The sequence below is a fragment of the Bufo gargarizans genome, chromosome 1, assembly GCF_014858855.1.
Source record: "Bufo gargarizans isolate SCDJY-AF-19 chromosome 1, ASM1485885v1, whole genome shotgun sequence".
NCBI classification, from domain to species: Eukaryota; Metazoa; Chordata; class Amphibia; order Anura; family Bufonidae; genus Bufo; species Bufo gargarizans.
Genome location: NC_058080.1, coordinates 245,695,689 through 245,719,953, shown reverse-complemented (window position 1 = coordinate 245,719,953; position 24,265 = coordinate 245,695,689). Strand labels below are relative to the sequence as shown.

The following is a 24,265-nucleotide window of genomic DNA, read 5'->3' as shown; positions in this document are numbered from 1 at the left end:
TTCTTTCAAGTTAAGCTAGGGACGAGGCACGTGATTGGCGTATGGGTGATCAGCTCGTCAAGGGACGTCAGGGCAGCCAGGTGCCAGTGCTAGGTGAGTTAGGGGTCATCACTCCTCCCTCTCCCCTGTGAAAGGGTACCCTCCTTCCCTCCTCTCTGCGCGGCACGTCTGTTACCTGCCATATGAGACGTGATAGAAACCCCATCTATATGACATAAAAGTCCAGATAGGACAACTTTAATATCATTTCCATCTTTCCAGTATAATAGATTAAAAAAAAAAACATTCAGTACTAATATAAACCTTAGAAACCAGAATTGCATACAGTGTTTTATTACTGGTAATAAGAAAGGTATTAAAAGTTACATTTTAAAAGTCAAATATTTCTGATTGTTTTGTTTATTTTTTGAACAAAAATAATTACCCAACATATAGCAGGAGTACAATAAACAATCTCCACAACAGAAGCAAAAAAAAAGAAACATAGTTGTTTACTGAAATAAAAGAATATCTATGTTTCTCAGTCATAGTCAATTTGCCAGATTTCCTTTAATGCTTTCACATTTCAAGGACTGTACGGATACTGTAAAAAATAGAAGCAAAAAATGTATTTATTTTTAGATATTACAGTAATTTCCTGAGCCCATTTAAAACAAACAAACATGTAAAATGTGAGATCTATTTGGAAATGCCCTAAAGTACTCTAAAGCCACTCCAACTAACCATAATATATATTTAGGGTGCTTTTATGCATGGTTTTTTAGTGGCTTTTTGTCTGTACTTCAGTGATTTTAGTGGCATTTTTGTTCCAGTGTTTTTTGTAAGCTCCAGATGTTAGCTGAAGTTCTATGGGAAATATGAAACGTGGGACATACCAAATTTTTTTTGTGTTCCTTAAATTTTTGTTAATTAAATGTCTTTTTTACTTTTTTTCTGCTTATTATTATTTTTTTAGCATGTAGTAGCTTTTGTTCAGGCATTTTGACAATATCTTCTCTATACAGGAAAAATTGCCATAAAGAAAGCACTACTGGTAAGACCACAGCAAGAACCTGCAGGTGCAAAAATCTCAGTGACCAGAAGTATTGTGAGCCCTAATGACCAAACAATATTTACAAACCTTCTATAACACTTTATTTCTTAGGAAATCAAAAACAAGAAGGGTAAAGTTGAGTGAATCGAGCTTCAGATCAGAGATCCGAATTAAATTCGTTCCAACACTTTGGTTATAATGCTATCTCCGTACAGCATTACAATGTACTGCCTGCATGTAGGCAAAATTTGTTTCACCCAAATTCTGTAATCATATCCGAGTCTTTAAAAACTATTTAAAATAGAAATCCAAAATCAGGTTTAGTTCTAGTTCTGCAAATTTTTTTTTTTATAATGTTTTTTTAACATCCCAAAGTCGCTACCAATTTTCAAATTCAAGACGTATTATAATATATATACTGTATATATATATATATATATATATATGAGAAAATATATACAGCAGCACTCCTTTGATGCCGGGTGCAATTTCCAATTATTCCTAGCGCCTGGAACGATGACTTTAAGGTAAAAGGATAAGGCAGCATTCCGGTCTTCCAGTGAAAAAAGTGGATACTGTATTACACCCAACAGCTGTTAGGTGTAATAAACTATCCACTTTTTTCACTGGAAGACCGGAGTGCTGCCTTATCCTTTTACTATCTATCTATATATATATATATATATATATATATATATATATATATAATGCTACCATTTTGTCTTACATTTAATACATTATACACCTTTTTATTGTAATTTTTTAGGGGTGACGAAAAAATTCTGCTACTGTTTTTTGGTTGTTGTTTTTATGGCATTCACCATGGGGAGTGAAGTAGATCTGGCCGCAGGCGGCTAGACAAAAGTGCTGCGTGCATCACACAGGTGTACACTGTAGTACAGATCTGGCAGGCCGTTTCCCTGGCGGAACAGCCTGCCGGAACAAGACAAACACCAGTGTAAAAGTAACCCTAAATTAGTTTGTGTCACTTCCGTCAGAGATCAGTTATTTTTGACCAGAGAAAAAGTTCTGCAAATGTACTTGTTCTCTCGTCAAAAATAATTGTTCTAAGATGGAAGTGACACGAACTGATGCAGACTGATCACAGCTGATGTTCAAAGAAAAGATGGATCAGTTATTATTAGTGCAAACTGATGCTGATTGAGCATAACAGATGCTCAAAAAAAAAGGGTCCCTTTCTAATATGGTTTCATTTTTCTGTTGTTCTGAGGCTACGCTCACATCTCTGGTGAATGTTTCCTGCAGGCTGTTTCAGTCTGATGGGGTCAGAAGAATAGAAAGCTAAGACTGAATTCACACTTCAGTTATTTGGTCAGTTATTTAAGTCCTCTTCCGTTCTGTTATTCCAGAAAACATATCCACATGGTTTCCATATGCAATCCGTTTTTTTGCGGATCGATACGGGAACAGTAACTTATTAATCACCAAACACATGAGCAATATGGGCTGGGCATAGCATTTCTACAGTATGGATCTACAAAATACGGATGAAATACAGATGACATACGTATGTGTTCCATATTTTTTGTGGACCCATTGACTTGAATGGGGCCTCGGACTGTGATTTGCGGACATAAATAGGACATGCACTACTTTTTTGCGGAAAGTAAATACGGAAATATGGAAGCAGAATGCACATGGAGTACCTTCCGTTGTTTTTGCAGACCCATTGAAGCAAATCCACATTTTTGCAGACCCATTCCGCAAATCCCCCGAAACGGAAGCGGAAAGAAAATACGTTCGTGTGCATGAGCCCTAACTGATAGAAATAACTGACCAATTAACTGAAGTATGAAATCAGCCTTAAGTTTTGATTTGAATTGATATGAATTTTTAGGCTGCGTTTTTCTGTCGTTAAAAGCATGCAATTTTAAGTGAACAAATCTGAGATAATTTGTAAAACTTTCACTGGAGCTCTACTCACGTTTTTCCATTTCTCATGAGGTCAAAGCCTTTATTGACATCATCTAGTGGTAGCCTGTAACTAATCAGGGGACTAAGGTTGATTTTCCCAGACAAAACGTCATTTACTAATCCTGGAAAGGCTTCAGTTGCCTTGTAATCTGCAAAACAGGATGCAATAGGTTTTCACTTCTGAACCAATAATGTAAAATGATTATATTAATAGGGGTTGTGCAGCCACTATAAAGTAATGACCTATCCTCCTCCGGATAGGTCATCAATATCTAATCTGCGGGGGTTTGTCACCTGGCAACACCGCTGAGTAGTTGTCTGAAGAGGAAGCGCTCTGAAAGCTACTTCCTCTACATTACACTGTACGTCATCTCAGTGGTGCGGTGTAATTTCAACTACTTTCTCCATTCACTTGAATGGAGTAAGTACTTGTATTTACACTACGCCACCGGTACATAGGAGATGACGTGTACTGTAATGAAGAAGAAGCAGTGCTCGTAGAGAGCGGACCCTCCTCTTCAAACAACTAATCGCCAGTCGTACCCGGTGTCGGACATCGGCAGATCAGATATTGATGACTTATCCTAAGGCTAGTTCATTAATATATACTGTCTGCACAACCCTTTTAAGCAACAGTCATATTATTGTCAGATTTTTCTTGACTTCATAATTTCTACAACATTACCTCCCAAGAAGGCTCCTTGCACTGTACGTCCAGTTAGCAGCCACATCGCATCAAGAGAGATTCTGTCTTTGATAGGAGGAACACCAATAATAATGGCTGATCCGAAGGCATAGTTAGTGGACTGAATCATGGATGCCTAAAGACAAAAATACATAAATAAATCAATGTTTGGACTTAGAAGGTTCTGAGGTCTGCTTGACAGTGATTGCAATCATTGATTATTGCACAGCTTCCTGATGTATTCCACTACATGTTAATTGTAGGGGCATATTTTGAGACTCATGGGCTCTTGTACAAAAGTTTAGCTTGAACCCCCCCAACCACAACATTTTTATTTATAGATTTATTTATTATTATTTTCTAATTGCTGTTCATCCGATCTGTGATCTAGGGTAATGTGGAAATATAAGTCCCAGCTCACGAGGGATGAAGCTCCATCATGTAGGTCAAATTGGCTATGTAGAGGAGCCATAGTAAACAGTAAATATCTCCAGAATAGCATATGGCTAATTATTGGTGTTAAGAATAGTGTTGGTGGCGAATATTTAAATCGTGAATATCGTCACTTTGAGAATTTGCGAAGATGTAGAATATAGTGCTATATATTAGTAATCTCGAATATTCTAGATTTTTTTTCATCAGTAACCTCCCTTCCTGCTTGTGGGCCAATGAGAAGGCTGCAATGTCTTTGTCTGAGCTTAGCAACATCCCTAGCAACCAATAGGAAAGTTACCTACCCCTTACTATATAAGAACCTCCCCAGCAGCCATTTTCTGCAGATCTGATAGAGACAGCAGTGTTATTTCTGTGCTCTGTGCTTTACTGTTTAATTACATTAGATAGTTAGTTAGCTTATATATATATAATACAGATAGTTAGTGGGAGATAGTCAGTGTAGGTTAGATCGTGATATAGTGTAGGTTCTGCTGTCCATACATACTGTACATGCTGCAGACATAGTGCTCTGATGTCACAAGTTCACAACAATACTTAGTGCACCAATCAGTAATATGTAGTCAGACCTGCTAAAATGTGAAGTTGCACGTATTGTGCAAAAATATGCACACCATTGATTGCCGATTTGCGCAATCGCGATTATATTGGAGCACACTATCTGCATATATAGCTATTGTAATGTTCTGCCGTGCCAACCATTTTCTCCAGTCTCAGGAAACTTCTAGCAGCTTGAAAAATGTAGTAAAAATGACCCACGCTTGTATTGCGAGCACATTGCGCGAATATTATATTGCCGATTTTGGCAATCAAGAAAATAATCGCGAAGTCATGAATTAATGATGAATATTCACCCAAATATTCATGAAATATCACAAATTAGAATATTGCCTCTGCTGCTCATCACTAGTTAAGAACTACAGGCACAGAGTTAGCAGTATACAGCTTTCCTTGTGGTGGTAGTAAGTGCTGTAGTCGGATGGCATACAATATTTCATGCAAATGAGAGCTGATTTACAGTGTGCCAGCATGGCTATTATACAGTGGACAGAGATTTTAGCTTTTGTCTCCTTCCACTGTTATGTTTACAGCACTTGTGCCTCAAACACTTATTGGTAGGGGTGCTGGGTGTTGGATCCCTACTAATCTGATACTGGTGACCTATCTAGGGGATAGATCATCAATATCAAAAAATGGAAAATCTCTTTAATGTATTATGCCATATAAAGCAATTCTTACCATCACATCAACCTTGCCAATACATTCAAATGCATAATCGGCTCCTCCATTGGTCATTTCTGTAATAACTTCATGGATGGGTTTGGAACAATCGTTAGGATTCACACATTCGGTACATCCCAACTCTTTAGCTTTGGTGAACTTGGTGGGATTGATGTCAACTCCAATAATCCTTGTAGCACAAGCAATTTTGCAGGCCATGACAGCTGACATGCCTATTCCGCCCAGACCAAACACCACGCAGGTGGTTCCTGGCTTAACCTGACAAGAAGAGAAGATGCAGATGATCAATAGAACTTTGAACATTACTCTTCTAATCCTGCCTCGCCACTTTACTTCCCTATTATATGTCCATTCCGGTACTGTAAGTCTTATTCTACTAAATATAAGTGGCAAGTGATATTTCCCAGGCATTTTTAGAATTCAGATATTGTGTGTAGTGTATTGATTTGAAGTAAGTTGCGTCCAGCTCAGGTGTTCAAGAAGTAACTTTATTCCAGCGGTTATTAAAAACTTGCGGTACACACAGTTATGTTACGTGTGTCAGACCATTATACATCCAGGTCCTTCATCATGTATTGACTTGCTACCTAATGGCTTTCTGATGACCCAGAAAAAAGATGATTTTTGTCACATGTCACCTGTTGGGTTAAACATATACAGGTCCTTCTCAAACAATTAGCATATTGTGATAAAGTTCATTATTTTCTGTAATGTACTGATAAACATTAGACTTTCATATATTTTAGATTCATTACACACCAACTGAAGTAGTTCAAGCCTTTTATTGTTTTAATATTGATGATTTTGGCATACAGCTCATGAAAACCCAAATTTCCTATCTCAAAAAATTAGCATATTTCATCCGACCAATAAAAGAAAAGTGTTTTTAATACAAAAAAAGTCAACCTTCAAATAATTATGTTCAGTTATGCACTCAATACTTGGTCGGGAATCCTTTTGCAGAAATGACTGCTTCAATGCGGCGTGGCATGGAGGCAATCAGCCTGTGGCACTGCTGAGGTGTTATGGAGGCCCAGGATGCTTCGATAGCGGCCTTAAGCTCATCCAGAGTGTTGGGTCTTGCGTCTCTCAACTTTCTCTTCCCAATATCCCACAGATTCTCTATGGGGTTCAGGTCAGGAGAGTTGGCAGGCCAATTGAGCACAGTAATACCATGGTCAGTAAACCATTTACCAGTGGTTTTGGCACTGTGAGCAGGTGCCAGGTCGTGCTGAAAAATGAAATCTTCATCTCCATAAAGCTTTTCAGCAGATGGAAGCATGAAGTGCTCCAAAACCTCCTGATAGCTAGCTGAATTGACCCTGCCCTTGATAAAACACAGTGGACCAACACCAGCAGCTGACATGGCACCCCAGACCATCACTGACTGTGGGTACTTGACACTGGACTTCAGGCATTTTGGCATTTCCCTCTCCCCAGTCTTCCTCCAGACTCTGGCACCTTGATTTCCGAATGACATGCAACAGTCCAGTGCTGCTTCTCTGTATCCCAGGTCAGGCGCTTCTGCCGCTGTTTCTGGTTCAAAAGTGGCTTGACCTGGGGAATGCGGCACCTGTAGCCCATTTCCTGCACATGCCTGTACACGGTGGCTCTGGATGTTTCTACTCCAGACTCAGTCCACTGCTTCCGCAGGTCCCCCAAGGTCTGGAATCGGTCCTTCTCCACAATCTTCCTCAGGGTCCGGTCACCTCTTCTCGTTGTGCAGTGTTTTCTGCCACACTTTTTCCTTCCCACAGACTTCCCACTGAGGTGCCTTGATACAGCACTCTGGGAACAGCCTATTCGTTCAGAAATTTCTTTCTGTGTATTACCCTCTTGCTTGAGGGTGTCAATGATGGCCTTCTGGACAGCAGTCAGGTCGGCAGCCTTACCCATGATTGCGGTTTTGAGTAATGAACCAGGCTGGGAGTTTTTAAAAGCCTCAGGAATCTTTTGCAGGTGCTTAGAGTTAATTAGTTGATTCAGATGATTAGGTTAATAGCTCGTTTAGAGAACCTTTTCATGATATGCTAATTTTTTTAGATAGGAATTTTGGGTTTTCATGAGCTGTATGCCAAAATCATCAATATTAAAACAATAAAAGGCTTGAACTACTTCAGTTGGTGTGTAATAAATCTAAAATATATGAAAGTCTAATGTTTATCAGTACATTACAGAAAATAATGAACTTTATCACAATATGCTAATTTTTTGAGAAGGACCTGTATAAGTATTATAGATTACTTACTTTTGCAGTGTTGAGAACTGTTCCAAAACCGGTGGAAAAGCCACAGCCAATTAGGCACACTTGGTCCATAGGTGCACGTTTATCAATCCGACAGATGGCAAACTCATCCACAACAGTATATTGAGTAAACGTGCTTGTGGACATGAAGTTGTGGATCATTTTTCCCTTGATTGAAAATCGGGTTGTTTTGTCAAGCATGAGTCCAACATTTTTTCCAACACTAAAAAAAACAAAACGAGTGGAATCAATTAGTAAATTGGCAAATGCTCATTTTTATACAAATAATACTCTCGGTAATAAATCGTTTTTTAGGTTTAAATGGCCACTATAATCAAAAATATATTTACTGTATTTCCTTTTGTGTATCTAAGGCTAAAATATTCAGCAGTTATGTATATGCAGTAGTATTGGAAAATTCTGCTGCTTTGCCGAATTTTACAAAAAATAAGCTTTGTGACAAATAACTTTGTCACGAAGTGCATATCTGTCTAAGTAGTGGGTGCAATGACAGAGACCGACGATTGCACCACTCCCTGTCATAATACCTCTCTCAGATGCCTCGTTCATAACTGATCGCAGCATCTAATAGTAATAACAGAGTGTAAAATATATATATCATACTCACCTCCATTTGCTCGCGACAGGATGGCCTCCGACATCTTGATTGAAGATCTGGCGTGAAATCTCGTGCAGCCAGTGATGACGTCATCACATTGGCCGGTACAGAGCACAGGATTTCATGTGAGATCTTCAAGCAAGATACCGGAGGCCAGTCCGCCGCGAGCAAATGGATGAGGTAAGTATGATTTTCTTTTAGTTTTTTACACTATTTCAGGTAAAATCGATTCACTACCATGAAGAATGAGGAAATTCGGCTTTGCGTTGAATCACATTTATCCTGAAATTCAGATACACTTTGTGGATTCGCTCAACACTAATTATGATTAGGGATGAGCAAAATTTTGCTTTCAAGTTCGGTGTATAAGGTTCGGGGTTATCTAAGAATTCTGTTATGGATTACGCTACCATGGACCATAAGTTATGGTGAACGCATGTTTGCTCATCCCTAATTTTCATCACCAATATCAGTCCCTGTCTCCAATGGGGCTCACAATCTATTTTCCCTATTTTATATATTCCCTATTGTCATCCACACAAATGGTACAGTTTCAATAGAAGACAATTAGCCTATTATTATGTTCTTTTTGGAGTCATGCAAACAGAGGAACAACATGCAAGATGGTCCATGGTAAAAAACTGATGTGTAAATACACACATAAAAAAATGAATGCGGACGTGTGCTGTCCGTGGAGAACATGCACAGCACACATATGTGGAACACTGACATGTAATTGAGGCTTTGAAGCCTTCAAATCATTAAAGGTGTTGTCCGGCTTCAGAACTGAATCCGGACATACCTCCAGTTTTACCCAGGCAGCCCCCCTGACTTGAGCATCGGAGCAGTTTATGGTCCGATGCTCTCCTTTGCCCTGCACTAAATCGCACAGGGCAAAGGGATTTTTTGGAGATCTGCTGACGTACCAGGCTCTCCATGGCGCTGCCAGGAAGCCCAAAGACGTGACTGTCACTGATGGGCGGAAGCTTACGCCCAGCAGTGTGTGAAATGGCAAAATGGCTAGGGCAGTGTTAAAGCCCGCCCATCATAGCCAGTGACATCACCGAACACACTGCCGGGCGGAAGCTTCCGCAGTGTGTGAGTGTAAACTAAAGAGCCTTTGCCCTGCGCGATCTAGCGCAGGGCAAATGAGAGCATCGGAGCATGAACTGCTCCAATGCTCAAGTCAGGGGGGCTGCCGGGGTAAAATTATGGGTATGTCCGGGTTCAGCTCTGAACCCTGACAACCTCTTTAATGATAATTGTTACTTATGTGTTACATATTTACAGTGACAGTTAACATCTACTGACAGCCCCACTTGTTTTGTGTTTGCCTTGCTCAGGTAGACAGCACTAATTTTATTAGCATTTTATTATATTTATTGTTATTATGCTCCCTTACTGACCCAGCTGTCTATCGCCCTTGTGGTGTATGTCAGCCCCTATTTCTGTGTCTTATGTCCTAACTTTGGATGAACACTTGTTTATCCAAGAACTCTTTGCTTATGTCCCCAAAATACATGCACACTCTACTTGGCCAACATTGCATGTACTCTAAACTAGCAGAGGGGAGAAGCCATTGCCAGAGGTGTCTGGAAGTGACTTACCTTCCAAAAGAACAAAAGGATTGGGCACGTTGAAAACTAGTGTTGAGCGCACTTAAAGGGCTTCTGTCACCCCACTAAACTGATTTCTTTTTTTTTTGTCTACTTATAATCCCTATCTTGCGATATTGCTATACCTTATGTTATTAATAATTTTCGTTCAGTAGATTTTGCAAAAAACTTACTTTTATGATATGCTAATTACCTTTCTACCAGCAAGTAGACCGTCTACTTGCTGGTAGCAGCGGCAGAAAACCGCCCCCTCCTACTGTTGATTGACAGTGCCAGCCGCAATCTCCTCCTACGGACGGCCCTGTCAGCATTTCAAAAATCGCGCGCCTGTGTTGATTCGGCGCAGGCGCTCTGAGATAAGGAGGCTCGCCTCCTCAGCACTCCCTCAGTGCGCCTGCGCCGATGACGTCTTCTCGTTCGGTGACGTCATTGGCGCAGGCGCACTGAGGGAGTGCTGAGGAGGCGAGCCTGCTTATCTCAGAGCGAATAAGGTATAGCAATATCGCAGGATAGGGATTATAAGTAAAAAATAATAATAATCAGTTTAGTGGGGTGACAGAAGCCCTTTAAGCATCCGAAGCAGAATTCGGTCTGAAGTTTAGGAAAACTTCGACTCTAAACAAATCCAAATTTTCTCGCACTTCGTGGTAGCAAATCAATTTTCGTAAAATGGCAGCTGCAAGTGTTAGCGATTAAAAGCTAGTGTAGAGGAGACAAGCCTAGGAACGCAAGATTACCCATAATGCCGTACAGCCAGTCAATGCGCAGGTAGCCATGCCCCTGTGATATCATAGCTAGGCAGAGCCCTATAAAACCCTGGTCCTGTGCAGTTGCCGCTGTTTTCCTGTGAGCTAGGGGCTAGGGACAGTGTTGCTACGTACTCTTAACAGAGAGTGTAGGACAATATTGGAGAGGGAGAGTGTAGGGAGAGTGCAGAGAAAGTGGAGAGAGAGTATAGGAGACTGCTGAATTACAGACTCTGCTACAGTTTATTGCCATGTACATACGGTAGGTGTGCAATGCATCAATATTCATAGCTAATCCGTTCTGTTATCTGTTATAAGCAGGTCTAATTTGTTGCTGTGTACATAAGTGTGCAATGCACAAAGATTCATAGCTAATCTGCTCTGTTAGCTATAGAGTTACTTTGCGCCAGTATTACATGCCACTGTTACCGGCAAGTCTAATTTACTACTGTGTACAAAATTGTGCAGTGCACCACTCTTCATAGCTAATCTGTTCTGTTAGTGATACAGTTGTTATACCCTATGGCCAACAGAGAGTTGGGCCATCCAAAGGCACGGGCAGTGGCAAAAATGATGATGTACCATAGCTGGCACAGGTAGCAGCAGTAGAAGGGGTGGTGGTTGCAGCTGCAGCAACAGGCCAGAGTTTCCACTGTCATCCAGCGGTCCTGTTTTGACCAACAATCCAGCTATACTGAAATGGTTGACACACAGTCAGGAATTGGTGGGTTCCTCTGGCATGGCCCAGGAACTGTCTTTATGCCCTCACCTGTCCTGAACCTACCTCTTGCCTTTGCTACTCCATCAAGTGAATGGGTCTGCATCTGCAAACGGCCGCCACCTGGCCAGTACCCGTGCATTGCGGTGCCCATGCACCACTTTTAGGCAGATTGGACTGAGTATACCGAAATTTTTACCCGAATTTCTTGTCAATCTGCCAAATCAAATTTTTCAAAACTTTTCTCATCTCTGTTGAAAACCAACAGAGATCCTGATTTCCCATACCATCTGCAGTCTGAGGAGTTTCAAAAGGGTTCCATATACATTAGATGGAGAGTGTCTAGCGTACAAATCAGTGTGTTCAGACAATATGTGTATATGGCCAGCTTTAGTACAACCTGTTATGCCAGCATGAAACCTACAAAATTTCAAACTTTATTTTTAAATGTATAGACTTATAGGCTCAATATACTGTACCAATAAGAACTCATCACCAGCATTTACTGTGAGCTGTAAAATGATAAGGCATATGGATGTACAGTAGAGGGCCTATATGGCACCTTAAAAATTAGAAACACATCTTGATATTGCAGTAGACATTTTTACAGTATTTTCTCTCAAAGGTAATAAGAATTTAAAGGGAAAAAAAACATACTCATTTTTTTCACAGAAGTTGCTTTCTTCATGCAGGCAGGCTTTACACTTCATGCACATTGGACTGCACAACAGGATAACATGATCCCCTAAATAAGAAGGAAGATTCAGTGTTAATAAGTAACTAGTAATCAGGTAAGAACAATGAAGTCTCGTGAGTTCTACAAAAAGTTCACAACATCCTTTGTCATGAAAATATCTAGGGAGAATATAGTAGGAACAACAGCTTATGTAGAGTAAGTCCATCTACAAATATTACTATCTGTAATGCCATTTGTCCGTGCCTGTCGCTATCCCCTGCTCCAGATGAGCACGCTGCTGGCTTGCTAACCCCACTGCTAAAGTCAGAGTCCTGGTCATCCAGCCTTCTCCAGCGGTCCATGTCCGCTCGTGTCCTCCTGCTTCCTCTGACGACATGGCTGCTCGTTTCTTCAATGCTAGGTTTAAGTGAACTATGTTCTCCCAACCTGAAGCCTCTCTGCTTTGGTATGTGTCTTCTTTCCAGCTCTTCAATTCATGCCATGCAAGAACTCTAATCTTTCCCATTTTATGACTGTTTATCCCACAGTGTGGGGTGCCTGAGAGCAATAGTTTGTCTAGTTAGCTAGGTCTTGTGAAAATGTATTCTACTCTTGTCTTGCCCTTGTACCAAGCTCTGGCTGTTGAATAGATTTGACCCTTTGCTGTCTGACATGACCTGTTCCTGCTTCTTGTAATGATCCTGTGCTGCCTGCCCTAACTTTTAAATGTTTTTTTGATTGTAGAAATGCTGCCTGCTCTGGCTTCAGCTTGTTTCCTGATTACTTTTTTGCCAGATCCTTTGGTGCTCTCTTGACCTCTGTGGGTCAGCAGCCATTGAACAAAAACTACTCCGAGAGGTAGCAGACTGGTAGTTTCTCTACAGCAAAGTCCAGTTGTTTGTACAGGGGTTAAAGAATGAAGACCGGGAGGGCACTTAGCTAATTCCCTTAGAAATAGCCTCAAGCCATAAATGCTACTATTACACCAACCACGGTTCAATAAATGAAGGGAACTTTAGCAATCTCTTCATTAGACATTGGTTTTCTTTAGTTCAATAATCTATCCTCAAAGTGACAGTACATCTTGCTGTCCGTATATCCAGTTCATCAATGGAATCATTGCTTAAATCATTGCATTTGTGGGAACTTTTATGTTCAGGAACACTGAATTACAGAAATACTTTATTATATTTATTTTAGTATAATCCCTTTATGTTACCTGGCTGAACTTTGAATACACCTTCTCCAACACTTTCGACAATTCCAGCTCCTTCATGTCCCAAAATTACAGGAAAGTTTAAACTGGCCATTCCTCCTACCAGGGCATGGTCATCAGTGTGGCAAATTCCACTTGCACAAACCTGCAATAGAATAATTGTATATTATATAATAGAGAATTTTTTTTTAGGATGTCATCAACATGCTGAAAACTGGGACCTAGCTGAGAGCAATATGACTGGCAGTTGGCACCAGGCTAAGAACATACAACTGCACTGGGATCAGGATTATATTAAGAGTATGCTCACACAGTCAGGATGTGCATTAGGCATATTCGCCATGGATTTTAAAGATAATCCTTGTTACAAATCTACATTTGGAACTGGGGGGTCTGACACAGAATGCTACACGGATCCACTAACAGATTAATCCCATTGTAGTTTAACGATGCCAATCTTTTTAGTCACACAGTTAGAAAAAACAGTTAACACTTTGGGACAGAATGGCTCAATATTTTTAATAAAGGCCAATTTAAAATATGATTTTAGCCAAAAATAAGTAAAATGCTATCATAAATAAAAATTGGTGTACATAGCCAAATCCTTTATTCCAGCAAAATGTGATGATTTTATCTGTTTATTATTATTATTATTATTATTTATTAAAGTGCCATTAATTCCATAGCGCTGTACATATGAGAAGAGGTATACATACTTAATTGCAGACAATTGCACTAATCATAAACAAAACGAGTTACAAACTGGTGCAGAAGAAGAGAGCGCCCTGCCCGTGAGGGCTTACAATCTACATGGTATGGGAGAAGGACACAGTAGGTGCGGGTGAAGTTGGTCATGGCGGTATAGAGGCGGCAGGGTCACTGGTTGTAGGCTTGTCTAAACAGGTGGGTTTTCAGGTTTCTTTTGAAGGATTCCACTGTAGGTGGGAGTCTGATATGTTGGTGTAGCGAGTTCCAGAGTATGGGGGATGCGCGGGAGAAATCTTGGAGGCGATTGTGGGAATAGGTGATAAGAGGAGAGGAGAGAAGGAGGTCTGGTGAGGATCGGAAAGTGCGCGTGGGGATGTATCGGGAAAGTAGGTCAGAGATGTAGGGAGGGGACAGGTTATAGACGGCCTTGTATGTATTTGCTAGTACTTTGAAGTGAATTCGCTGGGCAATGGGAAGCCAGTGAAGGGATTGGCAGAGGGGAGAGGCAGAGGAGTAATAGGGTGAGAGGTGAATTAGTCGGGCAGCAGAGTTTAGGATAGATTGGAGGGGTGCGAGAGTGCAAGATGGAAGGCCACAGAGGAGAGTGTTGCAGTAGTCTAGGCGGGAGATGATGAGGGCATGTACAAGAATTTTAGCAGATTCAAAGTTAAGGAAAGCGCGGATGCAGGAAATGTTTTTGAGTTGGAGGCGGCAGGTGGTGGAAAGGGCTTGGATGTGCGGTCGAAAGGAAAGGAAGGTCACTCCAAGGCAGCGGATTTGGTTGACCGGGGATAATGTGCAGCCATTGATCGTGATAGATACAGTCAGGTCATAAATATTGGTACAACGACACAATTCTAAAATTTTTGGCTCTATAAACCACCACAATGGATTTAAAATTAAACGAACAAGATGTGCTTTAACTGCAGACTTTCAGCTTTAATTTGAGGGTATTTACATCCAAATCAGGTGAACGGTGTAGAAATTACAACAGTTTGCATATGTGCCTCCCACTTATTAAGGGACTAAAAGTAATGGGCCAATTGGCTTCTCAGCTGTTCCGTGGCCAGGTGTGTGTTATTCCCTCATTATCCCATTATTACAATGAGCAGATAAAAGGTCCAGAGTTTATTTCAAGAGTGATATTTGCATTTGGAATCTGTTGCTGTCAACTCTTAAGATGAGATCCAAAGAGCTGTCACTATCAGTGAAGCAAGCCATCATTAGGCTGAAAAAAAACAAAACAAACCCATCAGAGAGATAGCAAAAACATTAGGCGTGGCCAAAACAACTGTTTGGAACATTCTTAAAAAGAAGGAACGCACCGGTGGGCTCAACAACACCAAAAGACCTGGAAGACCACGGAAAACAACTGTGGTGGATGACCAAAGAATTCTTTCCCTGGTGAAGAAAACACCCTTCACAACAGTTGGCCAGATCAAGAACACTCTCCAGGAGGTAGGTGTATGTGTGTCAAAGTCAACAATCAAGAAAAGACTTCACCAGAGTGAATACAGAGTGTTCACCACAAGATGTAAACCATTGGTGAGCCTCAAAAACAGGAAGGCCAGATTAGAGTTTGAAAAAACAGCATCTAAAAAAGCCTTCACAGTTCTGGAACAACATCCTATGGACAGATGAGACCAAGATCAACTTGTACCAGAGTAATGGGAAGAGAAGAGTATGGAGAAGGAAAGGAACTGCTCATGATCCTAAGCATAGCACCTCATCAGTGAAGCATGCTGGTGGTAGTGTCATGGTGTGGGCATGTATGGCTGCCAATGGAACTGGTTCTCTTGTGTTTATTGATGATCTAACTGCTGACAAAAGCAGCAGGATGAATTCTGAAGTGTTTTGGGCAATATTATCTGCTCATATTCAGCCAAATGCTTCAGAACTCATTGGACGGCGCTTCACAGTGCAGATGGATAATGACCCAAAGCGTACTGCAAAAGCAACCAAAGAGTTTTTTTTAAGGGAAAGAAGTGAAATGTTATGCAATGGCCAATTTAATCACCTGACACTGAAGTAGAGGCCTGGCAGAGCATCACCAGGGATAAAACCCACCGTCTGGTGATGTCTTTGCGTTCCAGGCTTCAGGCTGCAATTGACTGCAAAGGATTTGCAACCAAGTTTTGAAAGTGAAAGTTTGATTTATAATTATTATTCTGTTCCATTACTTTTGGTCCCTAAACAAGTGGGAGGCACATATGCAAACTGTTGTAATTCCTACACCGTTCACCTGATTTGGATGTAAATATCAACAAATTAAAGCTGACAGTCTGCAGTTAAAGCTCATCTTGTTCGTTTCATTTCAAATCCATTGTGGTGGTGTATAGAGCCAAAAATGTTAGAATTGTGTCGATGTCCCAATATTTATGGACCTGACTGTAGGTCTGTTGGGGGGGTTGAGCAAGATGGGGGGAAAATTATAAATTCTGTTTTATCCATGTTAAGTTTTAGAAAGCGAAAGGCGAAGAAGGATGATATAGAAGATAGACATTGTGGGATTCTTGATAGTAAGCTGGTGATGTCTGGACCAGAGAGGTAGATTTGTGTGTCGTCAGCATAAGAGTGATACTGAAAGCCATGGGACTCTATGAGCTGTCCCAGGCCAAAAGTGTAGATAGAGAAGAGCAGGGGTCCTAGGATAGAGCCTTGCGGGACACCAACAGAGAGGTAATGAGACGAGGAGGTGGTGCGGGAGTGGGAGACACAAAATGTTTATAAATTGCTATTCAAGGAAACATGCATTTGACTTGTGTCTTTTTATTAAAATGTTTAGCACTAGCTTTTAAAACATTTCTTTTTAATACCAAATATCATTTAACCTTCCCTCTTGTTTGCATCATAAACTAATTAAAGCTTTTGATTAAAGGGGTTGCCCTGTCCCAACTTCTCTTGGTAGAGATAGGAATAACCCATAGTAAGTGCCTTCCTAGGGTGGCTGGAATTAGGTCATTTCCACAGCTCTGTCACCCCAGGCTGTGCTTACTGTGAGTTATCCCCATCTCCGCTATGTTAGGCCGAGATGGGACAACCTTTTTAATTTAAAACTCTAATTATGCTATCATATCACTCATTATAGATAATTATTCTGCCTCACACAATTAGTTTGAAAAAAAAATTAAAAATACAGAAAGCATCTGCACATAAAAAAAGGCATACTAGTTTTATAAGGGAACATCTGTACAGAAAAGAGAACGTCAAAGATATCTGTACCCTAAATCTCTCTTCACACCTGTTATTGCTTCCATTAAAAACTAAACCAACACAGTGCCAGATCCATCATAATGACTGATTGCCCCATGAACTTACAATGGGATTCAACAGATACTGTCAAAGTTTTTCATCGTTTTGATGGCAAAGGCCTGTATGATGCACTATTATAGCTGGCAAAAGTGACAGAAAGCCCAACATAACCTGTCAAATGCAGATGTGAGCAGACAAATCTGAATTACGTCTGACCAGTGCTGAGGATTAATTATTTCCTATAGGTCACTTTTCCCTTCTACAACTTGAATTTCCCTTCAATGAAAGGTTAAAAAAAAAGTATTTCCTATTATAGTGTTTTTTTAAAGAGAACCTGTCATCTAGAAAATGCATATTAAACCGCCAGCAGTACCTTATTGCAGCCTATGGCATGACTAAAAAGGTGTCTGTGTCTTTTCTGTACAATGCGGCAAAGGTCTAAAAAAAGACTTTTATGCAACAGGCCACACTATGTAAACGATAGTCTTGAAGTCAAGGGGGCAGCAGCTTTCTCGCCTGAAGTCAAGCGCGCCCCGTCCCCTTTACCTCCCTTTAGCGTTTAATTGATAGGATTTCCTCACTACTGGACGTATAAATGTAGTCTTGCGCTTGCGCCATGTCCCTGCAATACCGGTGTCTGCACTGTGCCTTTTCCACTCCGCTATGAGCTCAATGCTCAGGCACACAAGAGCCTGGGCATGCGCGAGACTACATTAAAGCAACCGGCAGACTATAGTTTACATAGCGTGGCCTGTTGAAAAAATGTCTTTTTTAGACCTTTGCCGCATTGCATAGAAAAGACACAGACACCATTATAGTCATGCTACAGGCTGCAATAAGGTACTACTGGCGGTTTAAGGCCTCTTTCACACGGGCGAGATGTCCACGTGGGTGCAATGCGTGAGGTGAAAGCATTTGCACCCGCACTGAATCCAGACCCATTCATTTCTATGGGGCTGTTCACATGAGCGGTGATTTTCACGCATTGCATTGAAAATCGCAGCATGCTCTATTTTGTGCGTTTTTCACGCAACGCAGGCCCCATAGAAGTGAATGGGGCTGCGTGAAAATCGCGAGCATCCGCAAGCAAGTGCGGATGCGGTGCGATTTTCACGCATGGTTGCTAGGTGACGATCGGGATGGGGACCCGATCTTTATTATTTTCCCTTATAACCTGGGTATAAGGGAAAATAATAGCATTCTGAATACAGAATGCTAAGTAAATTAGGGATGGAGGGTTTAAAAAATAATAAACAAATTAACTCTTGATCGCATAGTTGCCGATCTCTTCTTACTTCTTTAATCATGAGCTGCCGGCTAAAGGACCTGTGGTGACGTTACATCACATGGTCCATCACAGTGGTGATGGAGCATGTGATTAGACCATGTGATGAGCTCAGTGACGTCACCACAGGTCCTTTGACAGGTCCTAAAGAAAGAACAGGAGACCTGCAGCTACGCAATCAATTGGAGGAGGTAAGTTAATTAGTTTTTTATTTTTTAACCCTCAATTGACCTTCTACTAAGCATTCTATATTAAAGAATGCTATTATTTTCCCTTATAACCACTTTATAAGGGAAAATAATAAAATTTACAGAATACTGAACCCAAACCTGAACTTCTGTGAAGAAGTCCTGGTTCGGGTCTGGGTACCAAGCATGCCGATTTTTCTCAAGCGCGTCCAAAACGCATTAAAACGCTTTACACTCGCGGGGGAAAATCGTGCATGTTCTCGCAACGCACCCGCATCTTTTCCGCAATGGCCGTGTGAAACCAGCCTAATATGCATTTTCTAGGTGACAGGTTCCCTTTAAAACCGCAAAATAAATAACCAATATGAACTATAAAAATCATATTACCTTGACACGAACTTCATGCGCCTTAGGTGGAGCAACTTCAATTTCTTCAATAACCAACGGTTTTTTAAAGTCATAAGCGACCGCCGCTTTGCATTTTATGACCTAGAACAAAGCGCAGAATTGTATCGAGAGTTAAAATATTTTTAGCTACAATCAGCCTAAAACCATTATAAAGAGAACCCATGACTTCAGTGCAGGAACCCTTCGGCACCAACTTTGGGGGTCATTTATTAAGACCTGGCAATATCTGACAATGGATAAGCCAACATTATCAAGAGGCAAAGGCCTCTACATAACTTCGGCGCATCCAACGCCACCTAGCTGTCTTACATTTAAACCATTTTCTATGCCCAAAACAGGCATAGAAAATGATGAATGAGATGAGCTTACTGGCCAGTTCCCTTCCCTGCCCGCACCACGTCCACTGTTTAAGACCTGGCGTGAGTGGGAAAAGTTGCAGATTGCGGTGCAATTAACCGTTGCGCTGCAATCTGTGCCAGAAATATGCCTAATATGGGGGTATTTCTAGATAATAAATAACTCCCTATGTGTCTATACTTCAGAATAGGGATATGAACACAATAACAGCGATTATTGTGAAGAATAAAATAATGCTTATTACAATCACAGTCATATACTTTACATGACTGTGGGACCAGCGTGGATGGAAGTCTTATGTCGTGCTGCTAAATGACACATAGGTGGCGCTATGTGATATACATTTTATTTATTTGCTAGCACAGAGATCTTTTGGCTGGATTTTCCATGTGCTTTTGGGTTTGTATTCTTTTCCATGAAAATTGTATGCTGCGCTGTGATTGGTTACTGTGGGCAATAAAAACAGTTCTCTTTAGACAGTTTTATAAATGTGATATTCAGACTTGGCTTTAACAAATGGGGCAGGGCAGTAAGCAAACAATGAAAGGACATTTTAGCATTATGAATTCATGTATTAAGATATTGAACTGTAGACAACATTGATATTCCTTGCATGTTTTTGAACTATTATGAACTATCTGGTGGTTATAAGCATAGTAGAACAAAGGACCAGAAGACCAATCTGGGGGCTTGTCTAGTTTCTTGATGCAAACCAGTTACTGCTACATAGGTCCTATCTACTGGCTTTATCCCTGAATGACCTCAGGAGGCAGCACGGCGCCTGCCAAGTACATTCATAACAAAGTATAACGCTTTCCTGCCCCTCCCTCTTCTCCAGCTCTTGAGTGCATGCCCGTAATAGTAAGCTGAATTTACACCACAGAAGGTCTCTATGTGTACTGGATATTTATGTACTTCCATTTGATGTGTAAAAGATGTTGTCAGTGTGCTGACATTTATCATATTCTTCGATGTCTAAGTAACTACAATACTGAAGAACTTCTGACCAATACACAATGATTACTAATAAATCTTCTAAAACTGGGACTTCACTTATTATTATTATTACTACTATTGGTACTATTATTAGTCTTAAAGGGCTACTCTACTTTTGCAGATACTTACTGCTTGACCATGTAACAGTACATTTTTGGGAATGTAAGAACAAGGTCCACTGCTATTCTCAGTTCAAGCAGCATCAGTATTGTTAGGCTAGGTTCACGTCGTATTTGAGTATTACATTTGCAGGAAATGTATTAATATTCTGTTCTACGTAGACCTACTGCCTTTAACTCCTATTTTAAAAAAAAAAAGTATACTGCTCTTTTTTTCATGCATTTGCTCTGAAAAGCATAGTTGACTACTCTTTTAAGCACAGTCGAATCAAAACTATGCCCACATATACCGAATCTGGCACGTGTTTTACTAATCACGTCAATGGGCAGGCTAAGACATATTTTGGGAGAATTTCCCTGTATTCAAGGGTGCCTTCATATGTGGCGGATTTTGTGGCAGAAAATTCCACGCCTGAAAAATGTTCACAGATCCATCACACCCATTATAGTCTATGGGTCCGTGAAAAACACGGATGCCATTCGTGCTGAAATCCTTGTTACACGGATCATTAGGAAGAGATGCTATGAAAATTATTTTTCTGCTGTGCAGTGTCCGTGAAACACGGATGGTGCATGGACAGCAAAAAACGGACACAAAGACCCAACTAGGATACTTCACGGACAGCTTCATGGAGGCATCACTGACCACCTTCTCACAGATTTGAGCACGGACACGGACGTGTGAATGGGGCTTAAAAAACAGTGGGGCTCTCTGAGGTAAATTAAAATGAAGCTTCCTTAGTGGGTGGATTCTACTATTTAAAGTAATAAATCACAAAGTTCTGTCACAGACAAATCTGGTCTAGAACAGAGGTGGTCTTCTCAAAGAGGTGGGTTTACAGAGAAGTAGATAACAGCAGGTTTAGGAATAAGGGCAGCTTTGACTTGTTCATTTCAGTCTGATTTTTAGGTTGCAATGTCTATTCGAGCAGCGCACACTTAATTTATGACACATGCTAAACGTATATAAAGCGTGATATAAAGTATAGTCACATTAAATCTTCATATTACAGAAGATGTAACGATCTTAGTCAACTTAAAGTGTAAAGGGAATGTGAGTTTTTAAGGATGAAGACATGTTCATTGTGTCTTTGTGGGTGTGTTGTGCAGTATGTGCATGTTTTTCCTACAGATCTGTCTGTCCACAATAATGTATATGTTAAAACCGTAACGTAACATTTTATTAACATAATGGACATACTAAGAATAATAGCTATATCCTATGCAAGTTACTGTGCATATCATGCTGTTTTCATTCAGATACAGGAGAACTTACCTTCCCCGCAGTTGACATCTCTGCGCAAATAAAAGGTCCTAAGATGGAAAGAAGAACAGATTAACTTTCTTTATCTGCTGGACAACAGTTTTCTGCTTTGAGACTGAGCCGGGCACATTTATATAGAGGATTACATCGAAATTTGAATACACCCATTAAAGAACCCTTTCTTGGCAGCAAATATGCAAACCTTCTCAGCTTTCCAGAAGACAAGTTTTATCAGGTGAGTCTGACAAACAAGTCCACACAATACTTGCTTCTTCTCCATTATAGATTGATTTCATCTGCAATTTTAGCTAATCCACACTGCTTAATGTGTCAGTTGCGGATTATAACTGCCGCAGGCTGTGCCTATATGCTTAGCTTGTCTGTGAGACGACTAACATTGAATGTTCCATAATGGAAACATTAAGATAATATGAAATCTACAAAGATCAACATGCCTTTATAATTATACTGCGAATGGTTTTTATCTCAACCGCCATAAGTGCAAGTAAATGACGCTATTCGCTGTGCAGCACCGTAACTTGCCTCTTGAAATCACAGCATGTACAGAGGCAGCATAGCAATCGGTGATAATTAGAGATGAGCGAAGGTCTCCAAAATTCGATTCGGCTTCTTTATTAGTGACGACTTCATCAAGAAGTGCATTTCTTTGTAAATAGCGGGTGCAATTACAGGGAACGGCGATTTGCGCAGCCCCCTCGTATTTTAACCCCTCAGATGTCACGCTCATCGCTGATCTCGGCATCATTTTAGTGTTTAGTTATCTTGCTTAAAGATGCAATGCAAATTGTTGCACGGCGCGTGATGATGTCATCATGTCGTCTGGCGTGGTGATGTGATGCGTCACCATGCATGAGATTTCGCGTGGGATCATCAAGCAAGATGGGCGCGGCAGCCTCTTTGCGCTCAAATAGACGAGGTAAGTATGTTTTTTTTACATTTTTACCATTATTTTAAGGAAAATAGATTCGTTATCATGAAACACGAGGGAATTCGGCTTCGCGGCGAATCAAATTTTTCCTGAAATTCGGATCGAAGTCCACTTTGTACACTTTGATTTGCTCAACTCTCGTGATAATAATAATCTTTTATTATGTAGTTTATAGTTAGAGGATTCATGTGCAAACAAAATCATACATTACACAGCAACAAACAAGTCAACAATTGCCACAAGAGGAATGAGGGCCCTGCTCGCAAGAGCTTACAATCTATGAGGAGATAAAGGTGATACATGTAGATTGTAAGCCCTCACGGGCAGGGCCCTCTCTCCTTCTGTACCGGTTTGGAACTCGTCTTGTTTATGATTAGTGCAATGGTCTGTATTATGTATGTATACCTCTTCTTATATGTACAGCGCTATGGAATGAATGGCGCTTTAATAATAAATAATAATAATACATAATGTAACAAGTGCTTGTTTTGTACAATGGTTCAGCTATATTAAAATAGGGGAGTGTATACGAAGCTGCATGAGCCAGCCACCAGTCAATATTTGTAGTGCTTCTGAATGCATGGGGTGGAAATATTTGTCTATGGATCAGGTTCAGAAGAATGATGATGTCAGGGAAGTGAAGGGAGAATAGTTATATTAACCCTTAGGATACCAGAGGTTTTTTCTTTTTTGCGTTCAAATTTTTTCCCAATCTTCCTGGAGCCATAACAGCTTGTGACCCAGCCTCTATATAAGCTTGAGTCACGTAGCGCTGCATGTCACTCTGCTGTGCTTAGTGTAGGGAGAGGATGCTGCTGCTGTGAGGGAGAGAATAGGACAGAATCTGTGATCAGAACTAGAGTTGAGCGAACACCTGGATGTTCGGGTTCGAGAAGTTCGGCCGAACTTCCCGAAAATGTTCGGGTTCGGCATCCGAACCCGATCCGAACTTCGTCCCGAACCCCATTGAAGTCAATGGGGACCCGAACTTTTCGGCACTAAAACGGCTGTAAAACAGCCCAGGAAAGGGCTAGAGGGCTGCAAAAGGCAGCAACATGTAGGTAAATCCCCTGCAAACAAATGTGGATAGGGAAATGAATTAAAATATAAATTAAATAAATAAAAATTAACCAAAATCAATTGGAGAGAGGTCCCATAGCAGAGAATCTGGCTTCCCGTCACCCACCACTGGAACAGTCCATTCTCAGATATTTAGGCCCCGACACTCAGGCAGAGGAGAGAGGTCCCGTAACAGACAATCTGGCTTCATGTCAGCAGAGAATCAGTCTTCATGTCATAGCAGAGAATCAGGCTTCATGTCACCCACCACTGCAACAGTCCATTTTCATAAATTTAGGCCCAGCACCCAGGCAGAGGAGAGAGGTCCCGTAACAGACAATCTGGCTTCATGTCAGCAGAGAATCAGTCTTCATGTCATAGCAGAGAATCAGGCTTCACGTCACCCACCACTGTAAGAGTCAATTTTCATAAATTTAGGCCCAGCACCCAGGCAGAGGAGAGAGGTCCCGTAACAGACAATCTGGCTTCATGTCAG

At 40.8% G+C, this 24,265-nt stretch overlaps 1 protein-coding gene across 1 annotated transcript; it reads right to left on the bottom strand.

Moving 5' to 3' along the window:
• Positions 1–300: 300 nt before the first annotated feature.
• Positions 301–21,920, bottom strand: LOC122924698 (alcohol dehydrogenase 1-like). The gene is made up of 9 exons (XM_044276048.1): positions 21,774–21,920; positions 19,005–19,106; positions 13,188–13,329; positions 11,950–12,037; positions 7,597–7,816; positions 5,346–5,606; positions 3,654–3,789; positions 2,979–3,117; positions 301–583 (listed from the first exon to the last, which is right to left on the bottom strand). Exons 1-9 carry the CDS (start codon positions 21,789–21,791, stop codon positions 559–561), a joined length of 1,131 nt encoding a protein of 376 aa, XP_044131983.1. The 5' UTR covers positions 21,792–21,920; the 3' UTR covers positions 301–558.
• Between the last annotated feature and the right edge of the window lie 2,345 nt (positions 21,921–24,265).